At 43.2% G+C, this 26,180-nt stretch overlaps 1 protein-coding gene across 1 annotated transcript; it reads left to right on the top strand.

Annotated features, from left to right (window-relative positions):
- Window positions 1-202: 202 nt before the first annotated feature.
- Window positions 203-25,033, top strand: LOC134177307 (uncharacterized). Its single transcript, XM_062644086.1, has 31 exons — window positions 203-419; window positions 510-668; window positions 2,875-2,951; window positions 3,258-3,294; window positions 3,371-3,470; window positions 3,535-3,574; window positions 3,838-3,895; window positions 6,460-6,541; window positions 8,163-8,407; window positions 10,225-13,531; window positions 15,283-15,362; window positions 15,419-15,534; window positions 15,601-15,806; window positions 16,329-16,466; window positions 16,525-16,626; window positions 16,695-17,155; window positions 18,263-18,338; window positions 18,811-18,906; window positions 18,964-19,010; window positions 19,068-19,111; window positions 20,499-20,573; window positions 20,641-20,696; window positions 20,757-20,827; window positions 21,728-21,757; window positions 21,827-21,860; window positions 21,918-22,000; window positions 23,195-23,314; window positions 23,384-23,503; window positions 24,472-24,525; window positions 24,592-24,672; window positions 24,731-25,033. The coding sequence occupies exons 1-31, from the start codon at window positions 243-245 to the stop codon at window positions 24,791-24,793; spliced, it is 6,435 nt and encodes a 2,144-aa protein (XP_062500070.1). The 5' UTR covers window positions 203-242; the 3' UTR covers window positions 24,794-25,033.
- The last annotated feature ends 1,147 nt before the right edge of the window (window positions 25,034-26,180 follow it).

Raw genomic sequence — 26,180 nt, 5'->3', positions numbered from 1 at the left:
TCGTGTGTCTGTCTCTGTCTCTAATCACAATATCTACAGAAACATGAAATTTTTATTCTTTTTTTGTTTTCACGCGCCAACAAGCATACACAATGCAAGCTAACTATTACGCAACGCGCTCAACTTCCAGCATGCATACCACAAGTGTGCACTCGCTTTCATCGCCAAAGTTCCCGTATAATATTTAATTGATCCAATAGCGGTTGACCATCAATTAGCAATTCGCTTATATTTCGTACATAATGGCGCAGCCGAGCTACGAGTATTCAGCACGAGGCGTTCTCGTCGGCCGTCACTTTCTCAGCGTGCCGCGCACCGACTGCCCGCGCACGTTGAGCGACGTCGCTCTCTGGCGGAGCGGAGTGGTGCGTGCGACCAACAGTGTTGAGACTCAAAACGTCGATTTCGACAACCTACAGGTGAGTACGGACATCGAAACGGTCGCTGAGAGCGACCGGAAGCGATGCCTGCCACACTCTTGTGTTTCTCTCTGTGTGTCTGCCGCGCAGTTGCTACTCGAGTACAGCGACGTCGACTGGGCGAAGCGCGAGTGGGTGAGCGCAAACGAGCAGACGGCGACGCTCTACGTCGAGGACCGACTCGTATGGGGCCGCAGACCGCCGGAAACCGGACACCGAGAGAACAAGGACATTCGATGGCCGACAGTTGTGAGTGACGCCGTTGTCGTTGGCCACTTTCTTGCGATTTCTTCAGATGTGTATCTTGCTCGTTATGTTACTCTACTATTTCGGGCTTAACTTATACTCTCAAGTGGTAATATTTCGAATTGCATGGTTTCGGGTCTGGCAGTCGCGCATGCCAAACTATAGGCGCGGACTCTGGTATCCCCAACCGGATTTGGCACTAGTACTGTAAATCCACAAATTTTCGTATTCACTAGTACTGTAAATCCACAAATTTTCGTATTCACTAGTACTGTAAATCCACAAATTTTCGTATTCATTTTATTTTCGTATTGTTCGTACAACTCCTGAATGTACTAAATTGAAATGCGTACTAAAATTTTGAATGAATAAAATTTAAAAAATTGCAAATCGATTGAACAGTTGGCTTTGTGATAGTGTGATCTAGCAATTTCTTCAGAGAGTGCATGCCTTAGTCAGTCCACATTCTTTCACAACTCGGGCAATGGTAAGCCTAGTCTTAGAGTCGTAGACATGATACTGCCCTCTTTTTCTCCGCTTAGCTGGCGAGTTATCTTCATCCACAGCTTCCTCTACACCGTCGTTCGCAGCTATGATGTCGTTTTGATGAATCCCGGATGTCGCTCGATTTGGGTTGAGTAGCCATGATCTATTAGGTAGCGGTACTTGTTCTTTTTTTATCTTTCGACGTCAGCCACACATGGATACCACTTTGCTTTAGCTTAGAACTCATGAATGACGAGCGACGTGATGATCACGTGGAATGAAACAGTTACCGTGCTAGCGTGCGCTAAAGATTGTCAGTAAAAGCCTGTACGAAAATAAGATGCGTACAAAAGGTCTTCTGGTCAAATGTATGAAATTAGATGCGTACGAAAATTTATGGATTTACAGTATACTCCACAGGGCCGTAGGAGCCGGTGTGACCTTTTTTTCTAGAGTGATTTAACTTTCACCAAAGGCCTATTTCATTTACTTTTGTTTTAGATAGAGATTGTATTAGTAAAAACAGTTTACGTTAATAATTGTTATTGATCACATACATGTAGACTCCATACTTTGCAATTGTCGATGACTAGATCCTCGTAGTCTCATACTTCCAGACCAATTTTGTACCTCCCAGAGGCAGCTGAAATACGAGGCTACTTGACACATGTTTGTTAGCGCACGTTAGACCTGAGCACTTTCTATTTGCTTGCTGTAGTCCTGCTGTACTGATTGGTTGGAGACTCTAGGGTGAGGGGAAGCGAAGTGACTGGTGAGAGGAGACCACCCAGCAGATGGTATACTGTGAACCACTTAGTCTTGTGTAGCCAGGGCTACGCGAGACTATTCACCACCCTTGCTGGCGTTGAGACAATTTGTAGGGGCGGTAGCATCCACTTCTATCGTGTCTACCAGCGGCGTAGCCAGAGCAAAATTTGAAGATTTATTATTAATATTGATTTGTTCAAAATTAATATTAATTTGTTTAAAATTAACTGTATATGTATATCCATATAGATTTACAAACTAACAACGTATCATTTCGGTACTGTATAATTATGTACATAAAATCACTTTATAGACTATAAAAATAGATGAGCAACCACGCCCATAACGTTTGGAGGTACTGAACCCCCAAGAACCCCCGTAGCTACGCCACTGTGTCTACAGTTGGTGGAAGGAGCAGTCGGCAGCCAGTGTTATGAACAGTTTACGAGATAGGTTGGGGGATCTACTGGAGTAAGTAGACCGGTAACTGCCGGACTCCTAAAATACGCGCTTATCGTGTGCTGGACCCCTAGCCACGTTTTTACCTTTTTTCACAACAGCAATGTACTTATAGTAGACATTTTGATAATATTGTTACGAGTTTCGAAATGGCCACTCTTATGCAAACAAGGTCTTACAAGATTGGATACACCGGGGGGGGGAGGCTGCCATTTTGAAACTGGGTTTGAATACTACCCCAGTGGGGCACTAATCAAGCATGGGGCATTATTATCTTGTATAAGCTTGCCATGGGGCATTATTTGAGCATGGGGCACTATTCGTGGAAATACGGTAAGCAAATTATACCCAAAACAGTAGAGTTAGAGCAAAAATAATGAAACAAGATATCTTAAGAAATTAGGCATTTTCTTGCTTCAAAAACTTGGCCAAGTCATTCGACCAATTTTGCAACCGTTGTGCATGTGATGTGAGCGTGTGTATGTGTTTGTCGTAGTTGTATCGGAGCATGTTGGACGAGCGTCAGCTGGTCGGTGGTGGAAAGCCGGGAGTTTTTATGGGGGACGGACATCGGTAAGTAAGTGAGCCGCTGTAGACCGTATTCGCTTCTGGGACATTTGGTCATGTGACTGTGATGTTGCCATGGTTACATGCCATTGAGTGGCAATAGCGAAAAGTTGTTCTTTAGTTTCCTGACTTTACAACAGCAACCATTGACATGCAGCAGACATTTACGTGCACCCAACAGACAGTGTTGACACTCAGTCACGCGGTCAAAAACATAGAAGTCCCGGAAGCGAATAAGGTTTATGTGTAGGACATCTACATGTTGAGATCTAGTGATCACACTGAGGTGCTGTTTGTGTGTGTGTGTTGTAGTATGATTTTTACACTTAAAGACGTGAAAGAGTTTAGGGTGAGTAGCAGATTTAGTTGCGTGTGTCTGCAGCAACTACTGTGAGTTCAATTTAATGTTGAGTGTTGAAATGCAGGAGACAGAGATTGAGTCCTGCTTTCTGAAGATGGCGGCGTTCTCTGCACCGTTGCTCGAGTGGCGGCGAGCTGAGAAGACGAGAGAGTTGTTGATCAGTGGTGCATTGTGTTTGTGTGGAGAATGATTGTGGAAGTGTGTGTAGGGTGGTTGTTTGATGTGTAGGGAAGTTTGACTTGCGAGGGCAACGTGTGCGTGTGTATCGGTATGTGTGTGAGGACAGTTTGACACACACAGACAGACAGACAGACACATGCACACACACACACACACACACACACACACACACACACACACACACACACACACACACACACATTATGACATACACAGACAGACAGACAGACACACGCATGCATGCATACACAGTGACACACACACACACACACACACACACACACACACACACACACACACACACACACACACACACACACACACACACACAGTATCAATTCTGTTGTTTAGAACGGAGGTGACTCAATGGTTTACTGCCTCAGTTGTTGATCAAGACCTCAACACAAAGGTGGGTGCTTTGTTTTTGTTAAGATGGGTCAGTCGTAGTACAGTATACATAGATTGAGTGAGCATTCAATAGCAAAGAATCCTTACGTTGCTGTTTGTGTTTTGTCAGCTGCTGCTTTATGCAGAATAGATAATACAACATTAGTTTTATTGTCTATTTACATGTTGTGGACCATCCTACTGCTAACAGAGATTTTATCTTAGAAATTTGTGGTAGCACTGTATCCCCACTCCTACCGCTACTCCCACCCCGCCACCTCCACCCTTGGGCTCTGATTCTATTTTGTTAGATTTTCTGGAGGTTACCACTTATGTTAGAGATTTTGTTTTATGTATAAAACAAATTTTTGGAGATAACTTTGTTAGTGTGGGTGGGTGGGTGGTTTGCAATGGTGATTGTGCTGCTTCTCTGTTGGTCATCTTGGAGTAGGGTCGAGACAAATGTATAGAATAAACATGAAAATATTTGTCCAAAATGTATTCACATATTTAAAGGTACACTCCGTCATTTAGCGGTATGCCCACGCAAACTTGATTGCATAGCTACGCAATCAAGATAGAAGGTTGGCCTGAACTACAGGGTAAGCTGGTTAAATGAGAGTGCCAGATATTAGCAGCAAATAGCCTGAAAACAGAGCCCATACAATGGTCACGCGAGAAACATTCTGTCAACGCGCGCTATGAGCCTCTCTACCATCAAAATGCTAGAAGAGACTTGCGAGACATTGAGAAAATGTTTCTGTGGGTTATGAAACGGGCATCGATGTGCATGCAAGGCTGAAGGAACCAACTGCGTTGCATTTGTCCGCTTGTACTTATTACGTGACCTAATTATTGCTTACCACGTGATCATCATTTGTGCTCTGTTTTCACGCTGATATGTAGTTCTCGTATGTTTAAAGTTGGTTTTGTGTAAAACGTAACCTATTTGGTGCCTTCGACCTGAGGAAAGATGATGAGTTGGTGTGCATGCGACCCGAACTCTGCTTCAACAACGAAATTGAAAAATTGTTCCCGTACGTTTTCCTTATTTGTAACAGTGACTACACTCTGATATTCAGCTTTGCTTGTAGTTCAGCCTAACCTTCCGACTTGATTGTGTATAGTATGCAATCAAATTTGCGGGGGCGTAACGCTAAATGACGGAAGCCTCTGCCTTGGCTTCCACTTAGTCCAGCCCTGCTGTTCTTTACTGCATGAGTAGGCAGTGATTAGCTATGAAGACAATGGACTTGTATCGTGTAAAATGGGTTTCTTGAGGCTAACAAGTAGTTCCTGGGATGATTGGTTAGAAGATAGACTAATTAGGGCAAAGACTGCTATATGGTATGAACTTAATTGTAATACAAGTATCCAAAAGATCAACAGTGGTTGTCATGCACTGCCCATTATTAGGTCCATATCTGTTGGTATTCTGTAACAAGAGCATTTACGCAGCTATATGTGATAAACAAACTATGTCTGCAGATATCCTGGCTCTCAACTTCTTGACGTTTGAAAATTTTTTTCACAGACTCTAATATAGCATGTGGTCAAGCACAGTAAACTAACCAATTTTAAGTCAGAGATATATGTTTCTTTTGTGCTTGAGCATTCTGTGACAACAGTTTGTGAAGCAAAGCATCTTGGTAAGCGTCGAAGTTTGTGAGGAGCTCATAAAAATTGTTGTGGGCATGGCCATAAAACTTAGACTGGACGTAGTTTTAAGAATTTCGGCCTTACGATTTTCCTCTGTGACTTAGAAAATTTTGGGGGCACTCCTGAGGTCATGTCTATATGAAGAGGTCAGAGAGTATTGTTGCAACTTTCATGTTGAACAATATGTATAAGTTACATTGTAATTATAGATTATTTGATTGTTTTGGTGTGGCTTCTTTGGGCCTATATGAGTAACGTACTGCAAAGACTGTTGACCAGAAAGGTGACTACGTAGATTGGTGGTTTCACCATGAAATGCCAGTGTCTTGTCACACGACGTGCACTTCACTGTTTGTCGTTTGCGTTTCTTGTAAAGAAGCCCCATACAGCTGATCTTCCTGGCGAGTCTGGCTTCCCAGAAATTGTGTGCTCACCAGAAGCCTGCAAGACTGAATGTTATTGACGACAGTGGGCTCAGTACGCTCAACTGAACTGTATGGTACATAACCAGTCAAGCAAGTTTGCTGTCAATTTGCCTGTCACCAGAACAAGTTGCTTTGTGAGGACGGGTGGAAGGAATGGTATGGGCGTGGCACATGAGTCTGGCATGTGGGTGTGGCATGTACAAGTTTGCAAATTTCTGAAATAATTTTTGCTGGTTTGGGGGAGTGGTTTAGGATACCTTTGTAACCATTCGCTTTGGGTGTACTGACTGAAACTTAGCCTCTGCAAATCACACTAAGGCAGACTGATAGTAGCCAATCTAGACAGTAGCATATCGATTACATTCTTAGTTAAGTTGTGCATGTGTGGCGTACATGCCTAGCTAGTACATGTTTATGTTGAAGGTATAGCAGGCCATTATGTCTTAGCATGCCTGACTAGAACTCTGTGAGTACGTGACGTTTTTGTGTTCTGCTTTTGTAGACGTTGACTGTTCTTGAAGACACGATACTACAGATGCGTCACCCGCATCCAGCTCAAGTCGAAGTCCACCTACTGGAACTCGGTAATTCATCGCACACGTTGAGTTAATTAAACAAAAGCTTCAGGGACTCACTTTTATGAACACTGTCATGTTCTTTTATGGAAATATGTTGTCCACTGTTTGCTGAAATAAAATGAAAATTGAAAATTATAATCTAAATTTGCTGGTCGAATTCAATTTTTGCAAAAAATGAAAATCTTTGGGAAAATTGAAAAGTGAGTCAAAAAATTGATAATATTAACATTGAAAATTTAAAATTTAAAAATAGAAATTTGCTCACTAAATTCCGTTTTTTGCAAAAAATTGAAGCCTTTGGAAAAAAATTGAAAAGGGAGTCAAAAAAATTGAAAAAATTAAAAACCTTTGGAAAATAAATGAAACATAAGTCAAACAATTTGAAAAAATGAAAACTGAAAATAGAAAATAAAAAATTAAAAATTGAATTTGCTCATTAGGCTACAAGAAAAAAAATAGTTGTTTGACAGGAACTTCGCTCAAAAATTCGTGCGTGCACGCATTTTATTTTTATATTTTATTATTGATATAAACTACAATGGTGCGAAGATGATTTATTAAATATTTTAAATACTACTATTAAAACACGAAACAAGAACTATTAAAAGTCATCTACTTGTAATCTAGTCCTTCTCCACATCTCTTCCTCCTCTTAAAGATCAGTACAATCACTACTGTCTGTTCCCCATAAGTGTGAACTTTGAAAATCATTAATATCTCTGCTGTTTAGTGGACTTTCGCGATGATCTCGGTATCGTTAGAAACTGCTAGGTCTGGCATTTCTGTTTATCAAATTATCTAAGCCTTTCCTGCAAACCAAACAGAAGGATAATACTTGTGCATATCAAACACAAACGGGTGGAGCAATGGCTATTATCCAATTATCTTGTAAGACCAACTGATCAGCAACTGGAACCATTTAAGATAATTGGTATTACATGGTCCAACTGGAGCAGCTCCTAGTACTCTAATGAGCACACCTGGTGTGACCTCTACTTCATTACTCATTTCGAGTTCACGCGTATGGGGAACAGACAGTAGGTACACATTCAGACGAAGGAGAAGCTAGCCCGACGAACAAACCATCTAACGTTGACTGGGAACAGAACCGAACAAACCGACTAGGAGCAACCGTAAAAACACCGAAAACTACACTAACGGACAACAGGAAAGAGCCTCCACAACAGCAGACTCTCTTTGACAAGCTCATGGCGATGCACGCTATAAAGAACCCGGACAAAGCCCGGATGTTTAGCGGAGATGCTAAGTAGGAGAAATCTATCACAAATACACCCTATTAAAATGATACACATACCTGAATAGAGCAGAAATCTTTCGTTCAGTTCTTTAGACTACAAATATTTGCGCATGCGTACAAAATATAAAATATAAAAGAAATCCGTGCGGAGCCGAAAATCGGTGCGCGCGCTCCTGTCAAACAAATTTTCTTGTGGCCCTAAATTCATTTTTTTGAAAAAATTAAAATTGAAAATTGAAATGACTGGAAGGGGGCATGGACGTTGCTGCCTTGAGATTTAGTGTGGCTCCAATGTTCCCATAGTGGCTCTTTGTTCTACAACGGACAACAACGAGATCACCGTCACTGTGTTGTTGTGTGTGTGTTTAGACGGCATTCTCCCGGAATTTTCAAGACTCGCAACGGTTTCTGCGTTTCGGCCGGTCGTCCGACGACGACATCACGCATATCACCCTGGCTCCGGTACGCCGTCTCTCGCTCTGTCCGAAGTTGACGTGGGCGACTTGAGCATTTGGAAACGTCGATTGAGACAGCACACGCCACCCATTCCGGTCCATTCAATAACCGCGCCGATGTCGACGAGGATGGTTGCAGACTACGCGAAGAACGGTGTGGTACGTACCTTGTGTGTGTGGTAGGCACAAACGAGTTCGTTGTATTGTAAGTAGTGAGTATTTGGTGTCGTCTGTGATGTGGTGTGGTGTGATGTTATGCAGTTGTGATTATCTGTTGCCAGTCGGGTGTCGATTGTTTTCTCTGATACGTGTATTTTCGTATGTTTGTTGTCTGTCTTTTTATTGGTTGTTTGCTATTTACGTGTGTCTTTTGTCTGTTTGTTTGCCTGTCTCTCTGCTTGCGTACCTGCCAGTGTTTTGGTCTCTCTTTACCTGGTCAGCTGTTTGTTTGCCTGTCTCTCTGCTTGCGTACATGCCAGTGTGTTGGTCTCTCTTTACCTGGTCAGCTGTTTGTCAGTATGTCTATCTTTGTGTCTACGTGTATGTCTGTCAGTTTGTCTATTTGTCTGTCTTTTTGTGTCCGTCTGTTTACTTGTCGGTCAGTTGGTCAGTCCTTTGTCTGTCTGTCGGTCTGTATGTCTGTTTGTTAGTCAGTCAGTCACTCTGTCTGTGTCTGTCTGTCTGTCTGTCTGGTCTGTATGCCTGTCTGTCTGTCTGTCTGGCCTGTGTGCCTGTCTGTCTGTTTGTCAAATAGTCCCATTTCGTATGGCTCATAACTGAGGTGATAGCGCAACATAAAGATGTAAACAACATGAGTTAATTAATTAATTAATTAACACCAGGCTTTATCCTTTCTCAGTTTGCTCTGTCTTTGCTTGTCTTTCTAGTTCGTTTGTGCTTCACATGAAGGTTTATTAAATATATATGGTTTATTAAATAGTCTTAACCAATGTTACCCAAAAAGAGGAAGAGGTGCATCATCACCAACACTAAACACATTGATGAGGCAAGCATTTTTCTGTGGGCGTTACCTGCCTTGCTGTATCATTATTCTTGATACAGCAAGGCATATAGAAATGCTATTGTGTGCTCCGTCAAGTGACACGAAGAACACACACACACACACACACACACACACACACACACACACACACACACACACACACACACACACACACACACACACACACACACACACACACACACACACACACACACACACACACACACACACACACACACACACACACACACAAATAGAGATAAACAATTTAGAGTGTATTTTATATAATTCATCTAATATCTAAAGCTCAAATTGTCTGTGTGTGTGTGTGTGTGTGTGTGTGTGTGTGTGTGTGTGTGTGTGTGTGTGTGTGTGTGTGTGTGTGTGTGTATGTATGCTCGCGTTTGGCGGCCACGTCTTTTGTCCGTTCGCAACCGAAATCGGCACGCACAGAGGAAGGTTTGCGTAAAAATAAAAAAATAATGCACCGGGTCCCCTCTCGAGGGATTGACCCACGCGTAAAATTTCTCGACGATGCAAACGCTACACATTGCAGTTTATTCGAACACACACCCGCACCAGTCCCGTGTAGATCCTATGCATCGCCGTCCTTCGCAAAGCTTCGAGCAATCGAATATCTCTTGCCGACGAAACTTACTCTTTTATCGCTTGTGTTTCTCTCCAAATTCTGATTGCATTTGCACCGAATCCAACCTACACGTTTTCTGCAGCAAGCGCTACACGGAGAGTGTGTCGATTTCTATCGAAACAAGCGCGAAGAGCAAGATTCGAATTCATTCAGCATATCCGGGACCTTGCAACAAAGATTGCACGTGACGTGTCCACAGACCTATTTTACACTACAGTATCTTGCCCGTACGAAGGACGGGCCATGTATACTAGTTATGAATAAATATGTAATTAATTATTGATTATATATTTACTGTGTGATAACATGTTTTCGTTCGTCTAGACTTGGGATGTAAGAACTCACTGCGCTCTATCGATTATTCCGATCACATCGCCACCAAGCACACCGTCAGTTTCATCGCCAGTTCCACCTTCAGTATCGTCGTCACCACTATTTCAGTCTCAGCATGTCAGCAACATTATGGAACAACAAATCGAGGTCACGTCGCCGGTATCAACCAATAGTAGAATGACAGGAGAGAGGCAATTTCTCACGTCCAGTTCATACCCTTCTGTGAAATTGAATTCATCTCCGACTCATCCGATGGCCTGTCACTTACATTCTCTATCGAGCCGAACTAAGAGTACGTCAACAATTCAGAAAAACCGACAGCATCAACATCGTTCGTTGAAGTCGCGAAGTAAGCCACACCAAAGCAGCAAAGTCTCCTCGTCAAAGACGATACTGGCCGTTGGTAAGCCGAGGGACACGGAAGAGGCGGACGTTGCCGGTGTGTTAGCCAGCATGGCAGCATTGACCAGCTTGTCTAACACGAGTAATCTAACCACACAGTCAAGAAACACCACACAATCAAGAGCCATCACAGAATCAAGAGCCACCACACAGTCGGATGCCACGATGCAGTCACGAGCCGTCGTACAGACGGTTGATGTAGCGCAGCCGAGAGTAAATCACCACCAATTTCATTCGGTCAAGACGATTCTCGGAAACGAACCGGAAGGAAACAGTGTAAATCAGTTGGGCAATTTCTTTGAAGCTGTTGTTGCATGTCGAAGCGAGCCGCCTCTGTCATCTATGACGACGTTCCCGACGAAGGACTCCGCGGCTGTACGAGACGACATTTCCGTTTCGATGCCCAATCATTTGAGCAATCGTCTGGATCCGCTACCGTCATCACTGCTGTATAGACATCGCCAAGAAGCTTTACATCATGCTGCTACTCCGTTGTTACTGGAACTTGACGGTGAGACACGCAGACACCCGACGCCGAGAAAGAAGTCGTCACCTTTGAAGTGTTCACCTTCGGCATCCAGTCCACCAATTCGATCTCCAACTTGTCAAGTGAACATGCAGACATCAACAAGGCCGTCTCAACTGGCCGCTTCTCCTGCTGCTGAAGTCTCAACGTGTCAAATTGAGACTAGGAAAGAGAATCACGTACCTGTACCCTCTACTACCTCAGAGACCGTTGAAGCTACATCGCGACAATTAGAAAGCTCGGAACGTGTCTCAATGGCATCACTCAAGCTCTCATCGTCGTCTGTTGCGTTTCCAAGTCCGCCTCATCGTCATATCGACAGTCCGAGTCGTGGAGCACACGAAGAGATGTCTCAGTCTGCAGCGAAACGTAAGAAAGTCGTACGAGGTGACGGGACTGAAAATGATGTTGTTTCTATCACGCCCCTCTCGCATGTCACCATTCCTCCTTTGATTATGGCCGATCCGGAAGCGGCTCGCATTAAAACCGTCTCTGCTAATCCCGTCGGAATGTCATCAACGTCGGTTCACAGTGTCGTCAAAGACGTGCAGCCGGCGTCGACAGACGGGAGCGAAACGACAAACCAAGTTGGTCCCCACACTTGTTTGCTCTCTCAAGGTTTCAGAAATGTTAACACAGATTCGTGGCTGAGTGCCGGATCGCGTGCAGACGGAGTTTGTTGTGATGTTGTGACGCCGGCGTGTGGGATGAGAGCGAACGCGTTGGAAGACAACGTGATTCGTTTTCAGCGTCGCTACTCGAAGTTCAAACGTGCGACGAAGGAGTGTGTTCGTCTGTTGGAGGCGACGAGGACGGCGGAGACGGAGACAGGACGGTACGTCTGGCTCGGGTCCGTGCAGGGCATGCGGCTCATTATTGATGCGACGGATCGACTGGCGAGAAACTTGCAAGGCGTGAAAGCTCTATTGCAGGAGTCGGTCGATGCCGTGTGTTCGTCTCACGTGGCAGTGGAGAGAGGGATACTGCTGCCACCTTTGCCACCCGTGACGGAGATCACACCGGTGGAGCCTTCGCTGTTTTCCTCGAACGTTCACTTGGTGTCTTCAGTTCCTGCTTCGACCTCGTCGTCTTTTGTATCAATTCAGAGCTCGATGAATCCTACCAGTGACCAGTGGGTCGGACTTACTCCAGACGCACAAGGGAAGAATATGATTGGAGAACTGTCTGTCGATATAGATAAACTTGCCATGCTGATTAGGACTCCTCGACTTCGATCGGCCGAGAAGGAAGATTCGAATTCCAATGGATCAAAGTCTGGCACGCCGAAGAGATATGTGCTAGGCACTAAGGGTATGGTGGAGTCGGTGACACCGAGTAAGAACAAGAAGGCTACACTACAGAAAGCATCGTGTGACGTGGATAAACTCATACAATGGCCGAAGCACGTGACAGGTGTCAGTGACGACGACGGGCAACGGACGAAGAGTAAACCGGGTAATGTAGTACGACGTCGTCTTACGTCGGATCTCGGACCGAATTGGAAGTTGGAGAGAATGGACGGCCAGAAGCGTGCGACTAGTCAGAACGCACAGGCCAAGATCAGACTAGTAAGTGAAATCGATCATATGGGTGAGGACGGCGAGTTCGACGTCGATAAGGAAGTTGGGAAATTGAGACCAAGCAGCAACGAACTACTACCTCGTCGTAACAGTACTACAAGCATATGTTCAGATTCCACTGTTATTGATGATGCACCTGCAGCAAAATCTCAGGAAGCAGACGAGCAGCGTGCTTCAGTGAATCTTGACGAATCTGCATCTAACGAACAGTCACAAACGAGTGTTCCAGATACGGTCGACACTAAAAAGCCAACTATGTCTAAGTCGGTTGCCAGTACAAAGAAACAAGGCGATTACTATAAAGTTCTGTGTCCTGTTACCGCAGAAAGTTGTCTGAACATCAACTCGGTTAAAGAACCTGAACGGGTGAGGATTGATAGCGAAGTTACTATGACCAAAGTAAAACCGGCGAGACCAATGGACGGTAACCAAACGAAGGATGCTAGTGATACAGTGAAGAAGAGCCGTAAGAGACAGCGGGAAAGCGGCAAGAAGGACAGGAAGAAGGCTGCAGCGCAAGAGAAACAGGGCGGCGATGGACAAGGGAAAGTGAAACGTCCCGTAGGACGACCTCCTTTTGTACATAGAGATGGACAGGCCGGTGTGAAGAAGAGATCCGGTAGTGGTAAGAATAATAAGTCGAGATCTGTGGGAAAGAGTGGAAGGGGTCGGCCAGCAAACTCTGCAAAACAAGCATCGAAGAAGGTAAAGAAAGTGGCAGCTGAAAATGGGTCGGATTCGGTCGTTAGCTTGTCTACCAGAATGGAGGTTGAGCTAGAGAAGAGCAGCGGTAAGTTTTGTGATGAGGTTATATAGTGGTGTTTGAGCACATACATGGTCAAGTGTGAGATGTAAACGTGTGTTTGTTTGTTGCTCGTGTTTGAAGTGAATCTAGCATGTAGAATTGTGTGTGTGTGTGTGTGTGTGTGTGTGTGTGTGTGTGTGTGTGTGTGTGCGCGCGCGCACGCTTGCAGACTTGTGTTGTGTGCATGTGTGTCACTTTATGATGGGCGGATTCAAGGTTTAAGATTGTGTGTGTGTGTGTGTGTGTGTGTGTGTGTGTGTGTGTGTGTACGATTGTGTGTGCGTGAGTGTGAGTATATAAATGCATCTTTGCTTGTGATATTCTTCTTGTCATTGTAGTCATTGATGTAGGTAGACTAGCTATTTTCTGCTGCTGTTTCATTCTTTGCATGTTCAGTGACGTTTACCCTATTGCTTCTGATATTTTCGAGACTACAATTTTTCAAGGCTCCAAAAATAATTGTAATTTTTTGAATCATAATTTTGTGGGGTCTTGATATGCAATATATTAGTGGTTTTTGATTTATTATTGTTTCATCCAGTGACAAGATCTAGTTATCTCTCAATGATGCTCACCACAATACTGCAGCAAACCTTTTCTGCCAGTTTACTCTCTACAGAAGCAGTACATCACGCAGGAACTGGTACTGGCATTTCGGTTTTGAAAGCAGAAGCAGTAGTTGAGAAGAGACGCCACTCACTGCTTGTCTGAGTTGAGCTGCACATTGCCATTTTGACAATGTTTGTCAGCGTTTTATACAGGCATACTTCTGCTGGAGAATCCCTCCAGAATTGAACTACAATTACGTTACTAGGAACATTGACGGCAATAATACTGGAATAGATGGCATGCTAGAGTCAGAAAAAGATGAGTACGTACACGCTTCTTGCACGGTCATATACTAATGTGCTCAGCTAGACTACATGTATCTGCTTACAATTCCAGTTTTCTGGCTTTAGTAACAAACACATCAACAACTGCTTTTGAAATTGGCTATTTCGTGTGTGTGTGTCTGTGTCTGTGTCTGTGTCTGTGTCTGTGTCTGTGTGTGTCTGTGTGTGTGTGTGTGTGTGTGTGTGTGTGTGTGTGTGTGTGTGTGTGTGTGTGTGTGTGTGTGTGTGTGTCACATACAGTAACACACATGCCTGTTTGTTGAATTGTTAATTCACTGACTCATTTTCAAGTTCCCTTCGTCAGACGATTCCCAAGTCTTGTCTGATATTGGAAGACATGGTGATAGACCCAATTAATATCAACACAAAGAGTGGGCGTTGCCATACCATTTTCAAAAATTCTCTACCAATCTGAAATTTCTGTATATAACCCTGTTTGTGCACCAAGGCAAGAGACAAAAAACATGGCAATTCTTGAGACCGACAGAATAACTTTTATTTTTTGAAAAGTGTTATTCGAAGAACATTGAAAGCAGTGGGTAGTTGTGGTATGGTTTTCTGTATTGGTTTGTGGTTTCTGTTGTTGAGGAAACGACATCTCGTGTTGGCATGCCGACTACTATTTGTATACTGAGGGTAATTTACACAGCAGTTTGTCTAGATCGACATCAGACCGTGTCTGTAGTTAGCGATTCGTGTTCATGTGTATCCATACGTAACTTTGTGATTATGAGAAGCACCAGGTGAGATGTCCCGACATGAAAATGAGTGAAAGTCATTAAATATTTCATATTTATATGTTGCTCTGTCTTTCATACTTGAATCAGTGACGTATGTTCTTAGAGTACGCAGTATCACTGGATGATGGATGTCGTCCTCGGCTCCCTCGTGTAGCAAAGAGTAGAGAATGTTCTGGTCTGCAGGTGAGACGTCGTACGAGTCTGGTGTATTACGACATCTACTTACGTTTTCTCTACAGACGGGTACTTGTACACAACAGCGACTACTACAGTCGTGTATGGATTGTGTGAAGGCACTTCGACGTGGAACCGGTTTGAGAGGCGAACGATGGTGTCGCTTCATTCACTTCAGAAAGTGAGACATTCGTGGTGTCACTTGTTGTGCTTGTTGCATAGATTTTTGGAGCAATTTTTGTGGTAGACTGAAGAGAGATGAGGAAGGTCATTGGCTTTGTGATGGATTTGCTAATCCATTTTCGGTGTCGAGTGAAGACATGGAGCCTTACCTGTTCAACGGTGCTGAGAATTTGGACAAAGAGACGGCCAGTTACATAATCTCGTGTATTCTTCCGACGTTTTGCGACTTGGTGGCCGAAGAAGAATCCGTTCTGAAACGTCGTGGAAAGAGTGAGTTGTGTGGTGATTTTGACTTGGTACTTACTAAGCTGTCAACCATTTGAAATGACACTTTGACTTTACTCTCACACATGTGCACACACACATGCACACACATGCATGCACACACACGCATGCACAACACACACACACACACACACACACACACACACACACACACACACACACACACACACACACACACACGTACACAGACAAAAACAAACAAACACATGTACACACATACACACACACTGTCACACACACACACACACACACACACACACACACACACACACACACACGCATGCACGTACACACACACACACATACACACACACGTACACACACACACACACACACACACACACACACACACACACACACACACACACACACACACACACACACACACATCACGGCAGCTTTATGCTTAACACTAGGTCACTACAGCATATGAAACTTGACTGTGATCTCCTAACTACATGCTCATATGAAAATCTTCCGAATGTATTTTGTCTCTTTGTCTGACAGAGTCTGCTGTTGCTTGGAAAAGGGCGTTTGTCGGAATTCGCGAACTGTGCGACGTCTGTGTCACAACGATTTTCAATGTCCACTGGTTCTGCGAATACTGTGGCTTCGTTGTATGCATCGACTGTCACCGGCTACGAAGTGAGTGCGTTGTCGGCGATCGAGTGTCGAGTGGTAGAAACGTATGTTGTTGTTGTAGATCGTCGTGAGAATGGTTTGTTCCACAAATGTCACATCAAGTATCGGGTCGAAAACGGCAAAGATGAGATTCTCAAAGTCGCTCAAACGTTTCCTAAAACCGGTGAGACGTCGATCGGATTACGTCTATTATCGTTGGGTTGCCGAAACAACCAGTTGTTGTGTGTATAGTGTTGTGCGATCTAAGCACGAGAGTTCACGAGGTTTGTAACTTACTGAAAATCGAAATGGTTCGTACGTGTCGCTGTGAGAAGGACTCACAATCGGGTGACACGTCGGGTGGCTCGTTGAAATTGGGAAAGAAAGGGAGACGACAATCTAAGAACAGTCAATCGGAGACAAAAGCGGATAGTGTTAGTGAAAACGGCGAGACTCTCGTGAACGGAGACGTTCAGAAGAGAGCGTTGGACACGCGACCGTCAGAAAACGGAGTCATCATCGTCGTGGAAACGCCTGAATCTGCCGTAGTGGTGGAGGAAGTAGCAACGGAGCCGGCGGCGTATGCGGCGTATCCTCAGTTGCCAGTCGACGTTCCTCATCTTTGGTTGTGTGACGGGAAACTTCTGTTGCTGCTCAAGCCACAACACGTCAACAACCTGAAGGCGTTTCATTTCTGCTGGAGAATGGGAAAGGTCGGTGTTTGTTGTGGCTGTAATAGAGAAAGTGTGTTGTGAAATAGTCTAATACCTTACTGCTTGTAATGTTTTTACAAATGTGTGTGTTGTGTGTGTGTGTGTGTGTGTGTGTGTGTGTGTGTGTGTGTGTGTGTGTGTGTGTGTGTGTGTGTGTGTGTGTGTGTGTGTGTGTATGTACGTGTGTGTATGTTTGCCGTAACTTTCTCTAAGAAATGTCTAGCCACATGATTTGTAGGGTTGCCCCATGGTTGTTTCACCTACACAATATCATGACTGCCAGTCTTTTTGTGAAGATAGTTCTCTATCTTTGGTTACAGTACTGTACATCCATTTACACAATAAGCACAAAATAGAAAGGTAACATAGATCTAGAGCTGCCTACCGACATGAAGAGCTGCCTGGGCAGGCGTGGTGCCACATGCAGCAGCCAATGCCCATTGAATCCACCTCCATATGTGGTTTGACAGCCAATGCCCATTAAGTGTGAAGGCGCCGATGTGCTTTGGAGAGTAGGTGTGTGTGTGTGTGTGTGTGTGTGTGTGTGTGTGTGTGTGTGTGTGTGTGTGTGCATGCGTGCGTGTGTGTGTGTGCGTGTGTGTGTGTGTGCGTGTGTGTGTGTGAAGGCTTTAAATTTTGAGGCTCTAAGAATAATTTGAATTTTTTTGAATCACAATTTTTGAGATGTTGATGTGCCACATTAGTCAATTTTTGATTTAACTTTTGCTGCAGCACTGTGTTGAGTGTCGTTGAATTGTTTGAGAATTGAATCAGCTTGATAGATTACATAAAAAGTTCTCTGCCAGTCTCTCTACAGAAGCAGTAAATTACATGGAAAGTGGTACTGACATTTCAGTTTGAAAGCAGCAGCTGCAGACGTTTGTCTAGCAGCCATGCTTGACGATGTTTCGTGGGCACACTCAAAGACAAAAAGGGCCGGACATACAGAAGTTTTTGTTAGTTTCTAATGATGTGTTAGGATATTGATAATTCAATTGTGTAGCAGTGAATTGTATGATGTGTTAGGATATTGATAATTCAATTGTGTAGCAGTGAATTGTAATATGCAATAGAATTTTGTTGTAATTAATTGGTTTGTTCTGACAGCCGGTTGTGGTGGCGAAGGTGAATACGATGATGTCGCCCGATTTATGGACACCGCAGTCGTTTGGCAGAGATTTTGGTAAGCTGGTGCTGTGGCGGTTTACACAAAGTGTAAACCACAGTGTAAAGTGTAAACAAAGTGTGAAGTGTAAAGAAAGTGTAAACAAAGTGTAAAGCACAGTTTGTGACTTCGTGGGCATGTGTCTTTGACGTGGAGACAGTAAAGTTGTGATATTTGTAGAGTAGGTAGTTGACAGTGTAGATGCCCATGCACACTTACACACACACACACACACACACACACACACACACACACACACACACACACACACACACACACACACACACACACACACACACACACACCTCTTATTTAGTAGATTATTCAGAAAGTGTCGAACAGTCTTACGTACAGTAGTTATTTGGATTTCAATTTTGTGCCTTAGGCAGCATGATATCTTGCCATCAGATGTACTTACTTACTACTGCTTACATACATTAGTTTGTATACCTACAGTTGATTTAGGTCTGAGTATTTGCTATGATTTCAGGCAAGGATCACTGTGACATGGTCAACTGCAGAAGCGGCTATATCATCGAAGACTTACCGATCGGCCAGTTCTGGAACGGCTTTGAAGATCTCTCTGGTAAACAATCGTATACAACACGACGTTCTAATCCGGAGTGATGTGCGTTCTTTACAGCTCGAATGGTCGACGATCAAGGCAAACCCATGTTACTCAAGCTGAAGGTTCAAGTCGATCCGCAATTTTTTTAGTCAGTTTTTTAATGATATCTCGTTTGTTAGGATTGGCCTCATTCCGATGATTTGTCTGATATGATGCCCAATAGGTCAGTGACCTTCATGTTTATTTGTTCGGTACAGCAGCGTTGACACTAGACTATCCATCTACATACAAGGCCCGGGGCTTGAATTAAATGGTGGATTCTGTTTGTATAACAACAAAAGACCCAGGGCTTGTGTATAGACAGGGGCTTTTATGGTACAAAGGTATGACTGAGTGTTGCAAGTTGCTTCACTTGTCAGCTACATAAGAATTACAGCGCGTTGTTTGCAGTGTAGCCTTCAAAGTCTGATTCTTCCAAGAGTGCTACATCTTCTTCCACTGATTGTGGTTTGTCATTGCTGAGTGAGGCTTAACTGTTGGTGGGGCCTATATTTAATGGATACTGTAGTTTCGATGATCTATTGTCTGAGATGTTTTTAGTGTTTGACGTTGGGTTGGTATGTATAAGTTATCGTATGGGCAAATTGAGGATATTGTTGTTATTCCCAACAAACCGAGGCAAGCCGAGGTAATTATATCTCGGAATTAGCTGCCACTCACCCGAGGCGGAATAACAATGATGTCCGAGATCAGCCATGCGATGAGTGATTTGTATCATGGAAGTCAACTGGTTGGTTTGAATTACTGTTTGTTTTGAGCATTCAAAGTAGAGTTGTGAGTAGTAAATCTTACTGTCACTAATTAGACGTAGTCAAAGTGTGTTTACCATTTAGTAGCTCATTAACGGCATATCAAATCATATACTGGTTATTGGTACCAGCTGTTTTTGCTGTTGATCATAGCGATGATAGGGCACAGTGTACTGTAAATGAAGTATATTTTGAAAGCGAAACTAATTCAAAATTGAGCAAGTATCTACTTCAGAAGCGATTTAATTTCGAAACCTTCCACAGAGCAGTGCCGTAGTATGTCGCTGTGAGAATGACGGAAATGCGAAGCACAACTTTTACGCATTTGTAAGTCATACGTACGTCTTGAAACAACGTAAATCCCACGTAAGCGAACTCCCACAAAGTGTGTCACTGATTGTGTGACAAGAAGCCTCAGTTCAAGGCTCCTACAATGCCGTTTTGCCAGACTCGAACGAGGCGGTTAATCATGAGTCTGCTGTGATATGTGAGAAAGCAAACGTTGGAGCGTGCAAATCATGAGTACTAGTGTACATAGTATATATGTATAGTATATGGGCGTGTATAATTATTTTCCTGATTTCTAGAAAAATTAGGAAGCAATTAAGTTTAGAAAACTGGTTGGTCTTTACGAAATTTGCAAAATTAAAGTGACTTTGAAATATACATGATTTAGAGTATACGCATTTCTCTTGACAGGGGTAGGGTATCTCAGCTTACAAACGATTTGTACCCGCTGTATCGACCAATCAGGGTTGCAAAAACCACGTGACATGGTACAAATTGTATTGTCTTTGTTAGATTTGAAGATTTTATGGAAAACGTTCCCTTACCGGAATACACACGACGAGATGGTCGGCTAAATCTTGCAGCCAGGTTTGTTTCAGTCGATACATTGATCTATCGGTGGCAGTTGACGAATGATTGTGCCATCCATGTTTAGACTTCCAGATCGAATTGTGAAGCCTGACTTAGGCCCTAAGATGTACAATGCATATGGTGAGTGTTATAATGCACTCTTTGTTGTTGTGTGTTTGGTTTATGGTTTTCTTATTCTAGGCTCAGCAGCGTACCCGAAGGAAGGAACGACCAATCTACATCTCGACATGTCTGATGCAGTGAATGTCATGGTATGAGTGTGTAGCTGTTTTTGAAATAATCCTGTTGTTTGTGTCTTTATAACACCCGTGTAGCAGAGCTGAGCGAGGTGGTAGAGGTGTCTGTGTTGTCTGTCTGTCTGTTTTACTTCTCTATTGAATGCATCTTTAAAATCAGTACAACATCACTACCACTAAAACAAAGCTAAACATAGAACTACAAGTCTGGAACTCAGCTAGTGACCCCTTAGTCTGTCTGTCTGTCTTTTGTCTGTTTGTCAATACGTATATTTCGAACATCAAACCGTCATACATATCAGCAAAAGGCAGGCAAAAAAGTAAAGTTCGCAAACTACAGCTGCACGCACAAGAAAGAGTACTAGCTAGATAGAATTTGAAAGTAGAGTTCAAGAGTCCAACAGTGAGAAACAGGCATAAACATGATGATTACAATCTCCACAGAAGACACGCTAAGACCACAACGTGGACAAGGTAAGGCTGCGATAATCCAATGGAGACTGAAGCCATCAAAGACAAAAGATTGAAGACCAAGGAAAGCAAATGAAGATGAAGAGGATGACAAGCCTGTATGTCTGTCTGTCTGTCTGTGTGTCTGTCTGTCTGTCTGTCTGTTATATTTATCTATTATGTCTGTCTGTCTGTCTGTCTGTCTTTCTCCCTGGCTGTTGAAGAACATTTACTGTAAACGTTAATCAACGCTAATACAGAAAAGGCTACTTACATCACTAAGAGTCCAAGATAAATGACCATAGACAGAGGCTGATGGTACAAAGGTACCGACTGGACACTGATTTGAAGTGTGGAAGTAAATTGGCCTATTTATCTAACCACGAACACATACGATTGCTACAGAATGTTGTGACGTTTTCTTGGATTGCAATGACACTTTTTCTGACTCTCTCGTTTCTTTAGGTGTACGTTGGCATTCCACGCTCAAGTGAGGTACGCAAGACATTATTCTAGTTGACCTAATTTATGTTTGTTGTCTACATTATCTTGTCTTGTGTACAGTCATCAGTCGACGAGTCCGGATGCTGTCAAGAAGGTTTGTGTGATTAACCAATTTGGGTGTGTGTTTCTGCTGTATGAATGTTTTCTGCAGAGATCAATGCAGCTGCAGCAGCGATTGAAGAGTGCGACGAACTGACTCACGAACGACTAAGGAACGATCTGTCAGCAAAAGTGGTAAAAGTCTATTTATGTTTTTCTTGCTAGAGGGTGTCACACAGAGTGTACGTACAAAATTAGATTTTTTGTATTCATGAGCAGCAAGCATACTAGTCTTCCGTAGCCAGACCCTTCCTCTCCCGTCATATGTCCGGGTGAGAAAAGAGTCTGGTGGACAGCCTTTGAAGTCGCTGTGTTGCCACTTCACTGAAAATTGGTGATCTACATACCGGATTTGGTTTCTTGAATGCTTTACTAAAGACCAGATTGGTATGCATCTCTGTAATCCTATGTCAGTTATCTTCTCTTGTTTTGTAGGGTGGACAACTCGAAGAGCTAGAGTTGTTGCTGTTTGTGATGTCTGCATGCCAACAGCAGCAAGAGTGACCGGGGAAACGTTGTCGACAGACTTCATCATGATCAACGTCTGACGTAGTGTTATGTGCTTGTGTCACAATGGAGAATGGATGCCAACGTATAGTATTCGATGCTGTTTGTCCAAAGCAACCGTACACAGTCTCTAGTTAGTGAGCGATATCTGGAAGGGCTTGATGCTGATGTCATCGAAACAAGCTTTGTTTGGGTAATGAGATCTCATGTGTTTTGTGCGTTGCAAAACAGCATCGATTACTTTCGCATTCATTCACTATGCTCACTCAACGTTGGCATCCAGTCTTTATTGTGACACGAGCGCACAACACTACGTCAGACGTCTATCATGACAAAGCCTGTCGACGTCAACGTTTTCCTGGTCGCGTTTGCTGCTGTTGACATGCAGATTTTACAAACATCAAATACTGTAGCTGTAGTTTACGAGTTGTTTTCTACAAAACAAAAGAAGACAATTGAGATAGGATTGAACTTCATGCATACCAATCTGGTATTTACTGAAGCGTTTAAGTTAAGAAACCAAATCCAATATTTAGATCACCGATTTTCAGTGAAGCGGCAACACAGAGACTTCAAAGGCTGTCCACCAGACGATTTCTCACTCGGAAGTATTTGGGCGAGGAAAGATTTAAGAGACTAGAGCATAACATGGTATACGCTAAGTGTTTGGAATAGCAGACAGATTGCAGGCAGATTTTTACACGATTCACAGTTTTGGGTCGATTCACAACAAGTTACAAATCTGGCATTCGTTATGTTTACTATGTCAACCTTCAGACTTCTAATGTGTCGTGTGCGTTACTGATTGATGCTGATTGGTAGGGCGCCTTGTGGCACATCTTTGCTGCAGAGGATGCACCGAAGATTCGACAGTTGTTACTGAAAGTGAGTCGTGAGAGAGGCATGGAGTGTGAGGCAGACAACGATCCTATACACGATCAGGTTTTGTGTATTATGAAGAGCAGTCGGGTGTGGTTGGTTTGAAGAGTGTGTGTGTGTTTGTTGTTGTAGTGTTTTTACTTGGACAAGGAACTTAGAGAGAGGTTGCGTAAAGAGTATGGAGTAGAAGGGTGGGCTATTGCTCAGTGCCTTGGCGATGCTATCTTTATTCCTGCCGGCGCTCCACATCAAGTGAGTTGTATGTGTCTTGCTGCATTAGTGGTGTGGATGTGTAGTGTAGTTTTGTGTGATGGTTCTGTCATTGTGTGTGTGTGTGTGTGTGTGTGTGTGTGTGTGTGTGTGTGTGTGTGTGTGTGTGTGTGTGTGTGTGTGTGTGTGTGTGTGTGTGTACGTGGGTGCCTCCATGTGAGTCGCTTTTGTGTCTATTTTTATTGTGTCTTACTGTCGCTCAATGGCAAATCTGCCTACTCTCTGGGCTTGAAATAATGTTCAGACTCATTAGACGTTTATGGGCCCATTGGTAGTCCTCTATACTCCAGGTTGAATGTGAAACTTCAGGCATGAATTGCACATCATCTACAGTGGGTGCTGATCTCCTAATCAAATAATGTTGTTTTGATGGGTGTGGTGTTTGATGCCAAAATGTTACCGTTTACTTGAAGACTCAAGAGATTCTTTGAAATTCTTCTGATTGGCTTCTGTATCCCTAGGTGACAATGACACTCTGTTGTCTTAGCACGTGTTTTGCCTACCTGAACATCAGATTTACGCTTGTAGTGTGCATTTATAAGGCGGCCGATATGCAGAGAACTGACGTACTAAAGTCAATGGAACTTTGTTTGTGATGGCAGTTTATAGTACTTCACATAAACGTTCAATCAGTATGTGACCGCAGCATCTCAGATTATGTCCAGATTAGAGGGGGAGTGGGTGGGTCATCACCAATCCTAATGTTCTTGGCATTCAAGGAAACATTTTCTATTTGGAAACATCCCTAACAAGAAAAAGATGTAGTTACAGTTTTTTTGTTGTAACAATAATTATTGGGATCAGGAAGGGTCACCAGAGTTGGTCGTTTATATTTCTTGTATTTTTTAACCTTATTTCATGCTCATATTTTGTTACTGTCTGCATGTGATTGTTTGACAATATATGTGATGGGTGATTGACCCAATATTAATTAATTAATTAATCTTTAGGTCAGAAATCTACATAGTTGCATAAAAATAGCAGAAGATTTTGTATCACCAGAAGTAAGGATAAACACTATAGTACTTCTTTGTTAATTAAAAATCGTCATTCAACTCATGTTTGTCTAGCATTTAGCTCATTGTCTCATGTTGACTCACGAGTTTCGTCGACTGTCGGACACACATACTAATCACGAAGACAAATTACAGGTAACACTCTACGACACATCGCTTGTACACCAAGACGAGACCGAACTCTGAATTCTAGATCAAGAACATTATATACCATTCGGTGAAGGACTCGGTCGGAGTATTACTGAGCGAACGATAGCAGCATCGCGACGGATGCCGATCCTCATGTAATCGCTTTAATTCTTTAATACAGACGGTACTAAAACTTGTTTAACTGGTATACCTTTCATCACTACAGACCTATTGTACTGTTTGTTCTTAATACAATACTCATGTTGGTTTGTACTGTATATATACATAGCGCTGTTGACTGCTGTTTCTTGACTTTACCGGTTGTATGTACAATATTACATGGTGAATACATATTGTTGGCAGATTACTTGAATTTGCTGTCTTTTTGTGGTCCAAATATCCATGCACATTTTGTAGGCCAAATATCGATCCATGCAGGTGGACATTCAATGCTATATCTGAATGATTGTCTTCGTTGTTTGGTTGGGGGCTGAACAGATTTCTTGGCTCAGGGCAGTATCCTGCATGCACTAGCTGTCAACAAATTGACTTTTGCAAGCCAAGATATCAGACATACTGAGAATGAAGTAGTTGTACATGGGCAGACCAACCCATGTTGTCACTTCCACGCATGTTCAAAACGAATGAGGGAAGTTTATGAACATTTTTATGAAATAGAGTTTGTGGCAGTTTACGAACATTTGTTGTTACAAACAACATACACTCAAACTCCCCTTATCCGGACGCCCCATATCCGGGCACGTCCGTCTACCGGGCACCCCCGTATTGCACAATTGCATCACGTGTATTGCGCGTGGTCCACGTGCACGAGGTCGAGGCAAAGGTCGTGTAATCAAAAGTCCAGTACTAGTCCAGTTTCTTGTCGACAGATAGCCATACTTAGGTGCTAGTTTCTTATTTACAGCTTGTAAGACTTACCTGAAGATGTCTGAGACTAGACCAACGCAGACGCCTGCCCCGCAGAAGCGAAAGAGGTCTGTGATGACGCTCGAGACAAAGATCAGTGTACAGTGTACATGTACATCTATTATGTACGTATGTGCATTCACTTACATGTAGGGATGCAAAATTGAATGTTAATCATACAGGTGTACATATTGAGCAAAATGTGGGGGTGTTCCCAGATGTGGCCATTTCTGAGTTATGGGCAGTGTCCGGTCCCAAGCTGCCCGGATAAGGGGAGTTTGAGTGTATTGATTTACAGTAGCATGAGGTCGAGTAGGACTGCCCTTATGTCTTGAGGTATGAGGTCTTGCCCTTGTGGGCGAGAGAACTGCTATATCCATTGCCCATGCGTAGATACTCTGATCCAAGACGAGCTACTCACGTAATTCGAGTATTTTTTTAATATACCAAATGTGGTGTTTCACCGGTTTTTAACATGTGTGATCGGTCTCATCATCAATTTGTAGTGCATCATTATCTTCAGGCCAAACCAAAAATTGTCAAAGTTGAGTCGGGTAACCCAACCAACCGTATTACCCAAAATATTT

The sequence above is a fragment of the Corticium candelabrum genome, chromosome 1 (genome assembly GCF_963422355.1).
Source record: "Corticium candelabrum chromosome 1, ooCorCand1.1, whole genome shotgun sequence".
Classification (NCBI taxonomy): domain Eukaryota; kingdom Metazoa; phylum Porifera; class Homoscleromorpha; order Homosclerophorida; family Plakinidae; genus Corticium; species Corticium candelabrum.
This window is presented reverse-complemented; position numbering and strand designations above follow the sequence as displayed.

Excerpts from the sequence above, each read along its gene's own strand:
- LOC134177307 (XM_062644086.1), top strand. The coding sequence starts at position 243 with ATGGCGCAGCCGAGCTACGAGTATTCAGCACGAGGCGTTCTCGTCGGC. Across the intron at positions 420-509 it reads TCGATTTCGACAACCTACAG|TTGCTACTCGAGTACAGCGA; the intron begins GTGAGTACGGAC and ends TCTGCCGCGCAG. Across the intron at positions 15,535-15,600 it reads CGCTTCATTCACTTCAGAAA|ACTGAAGAGAGATGAGGAAG; the intron begins GTGAGACATTCG and ends TTTTTGTGGTAG.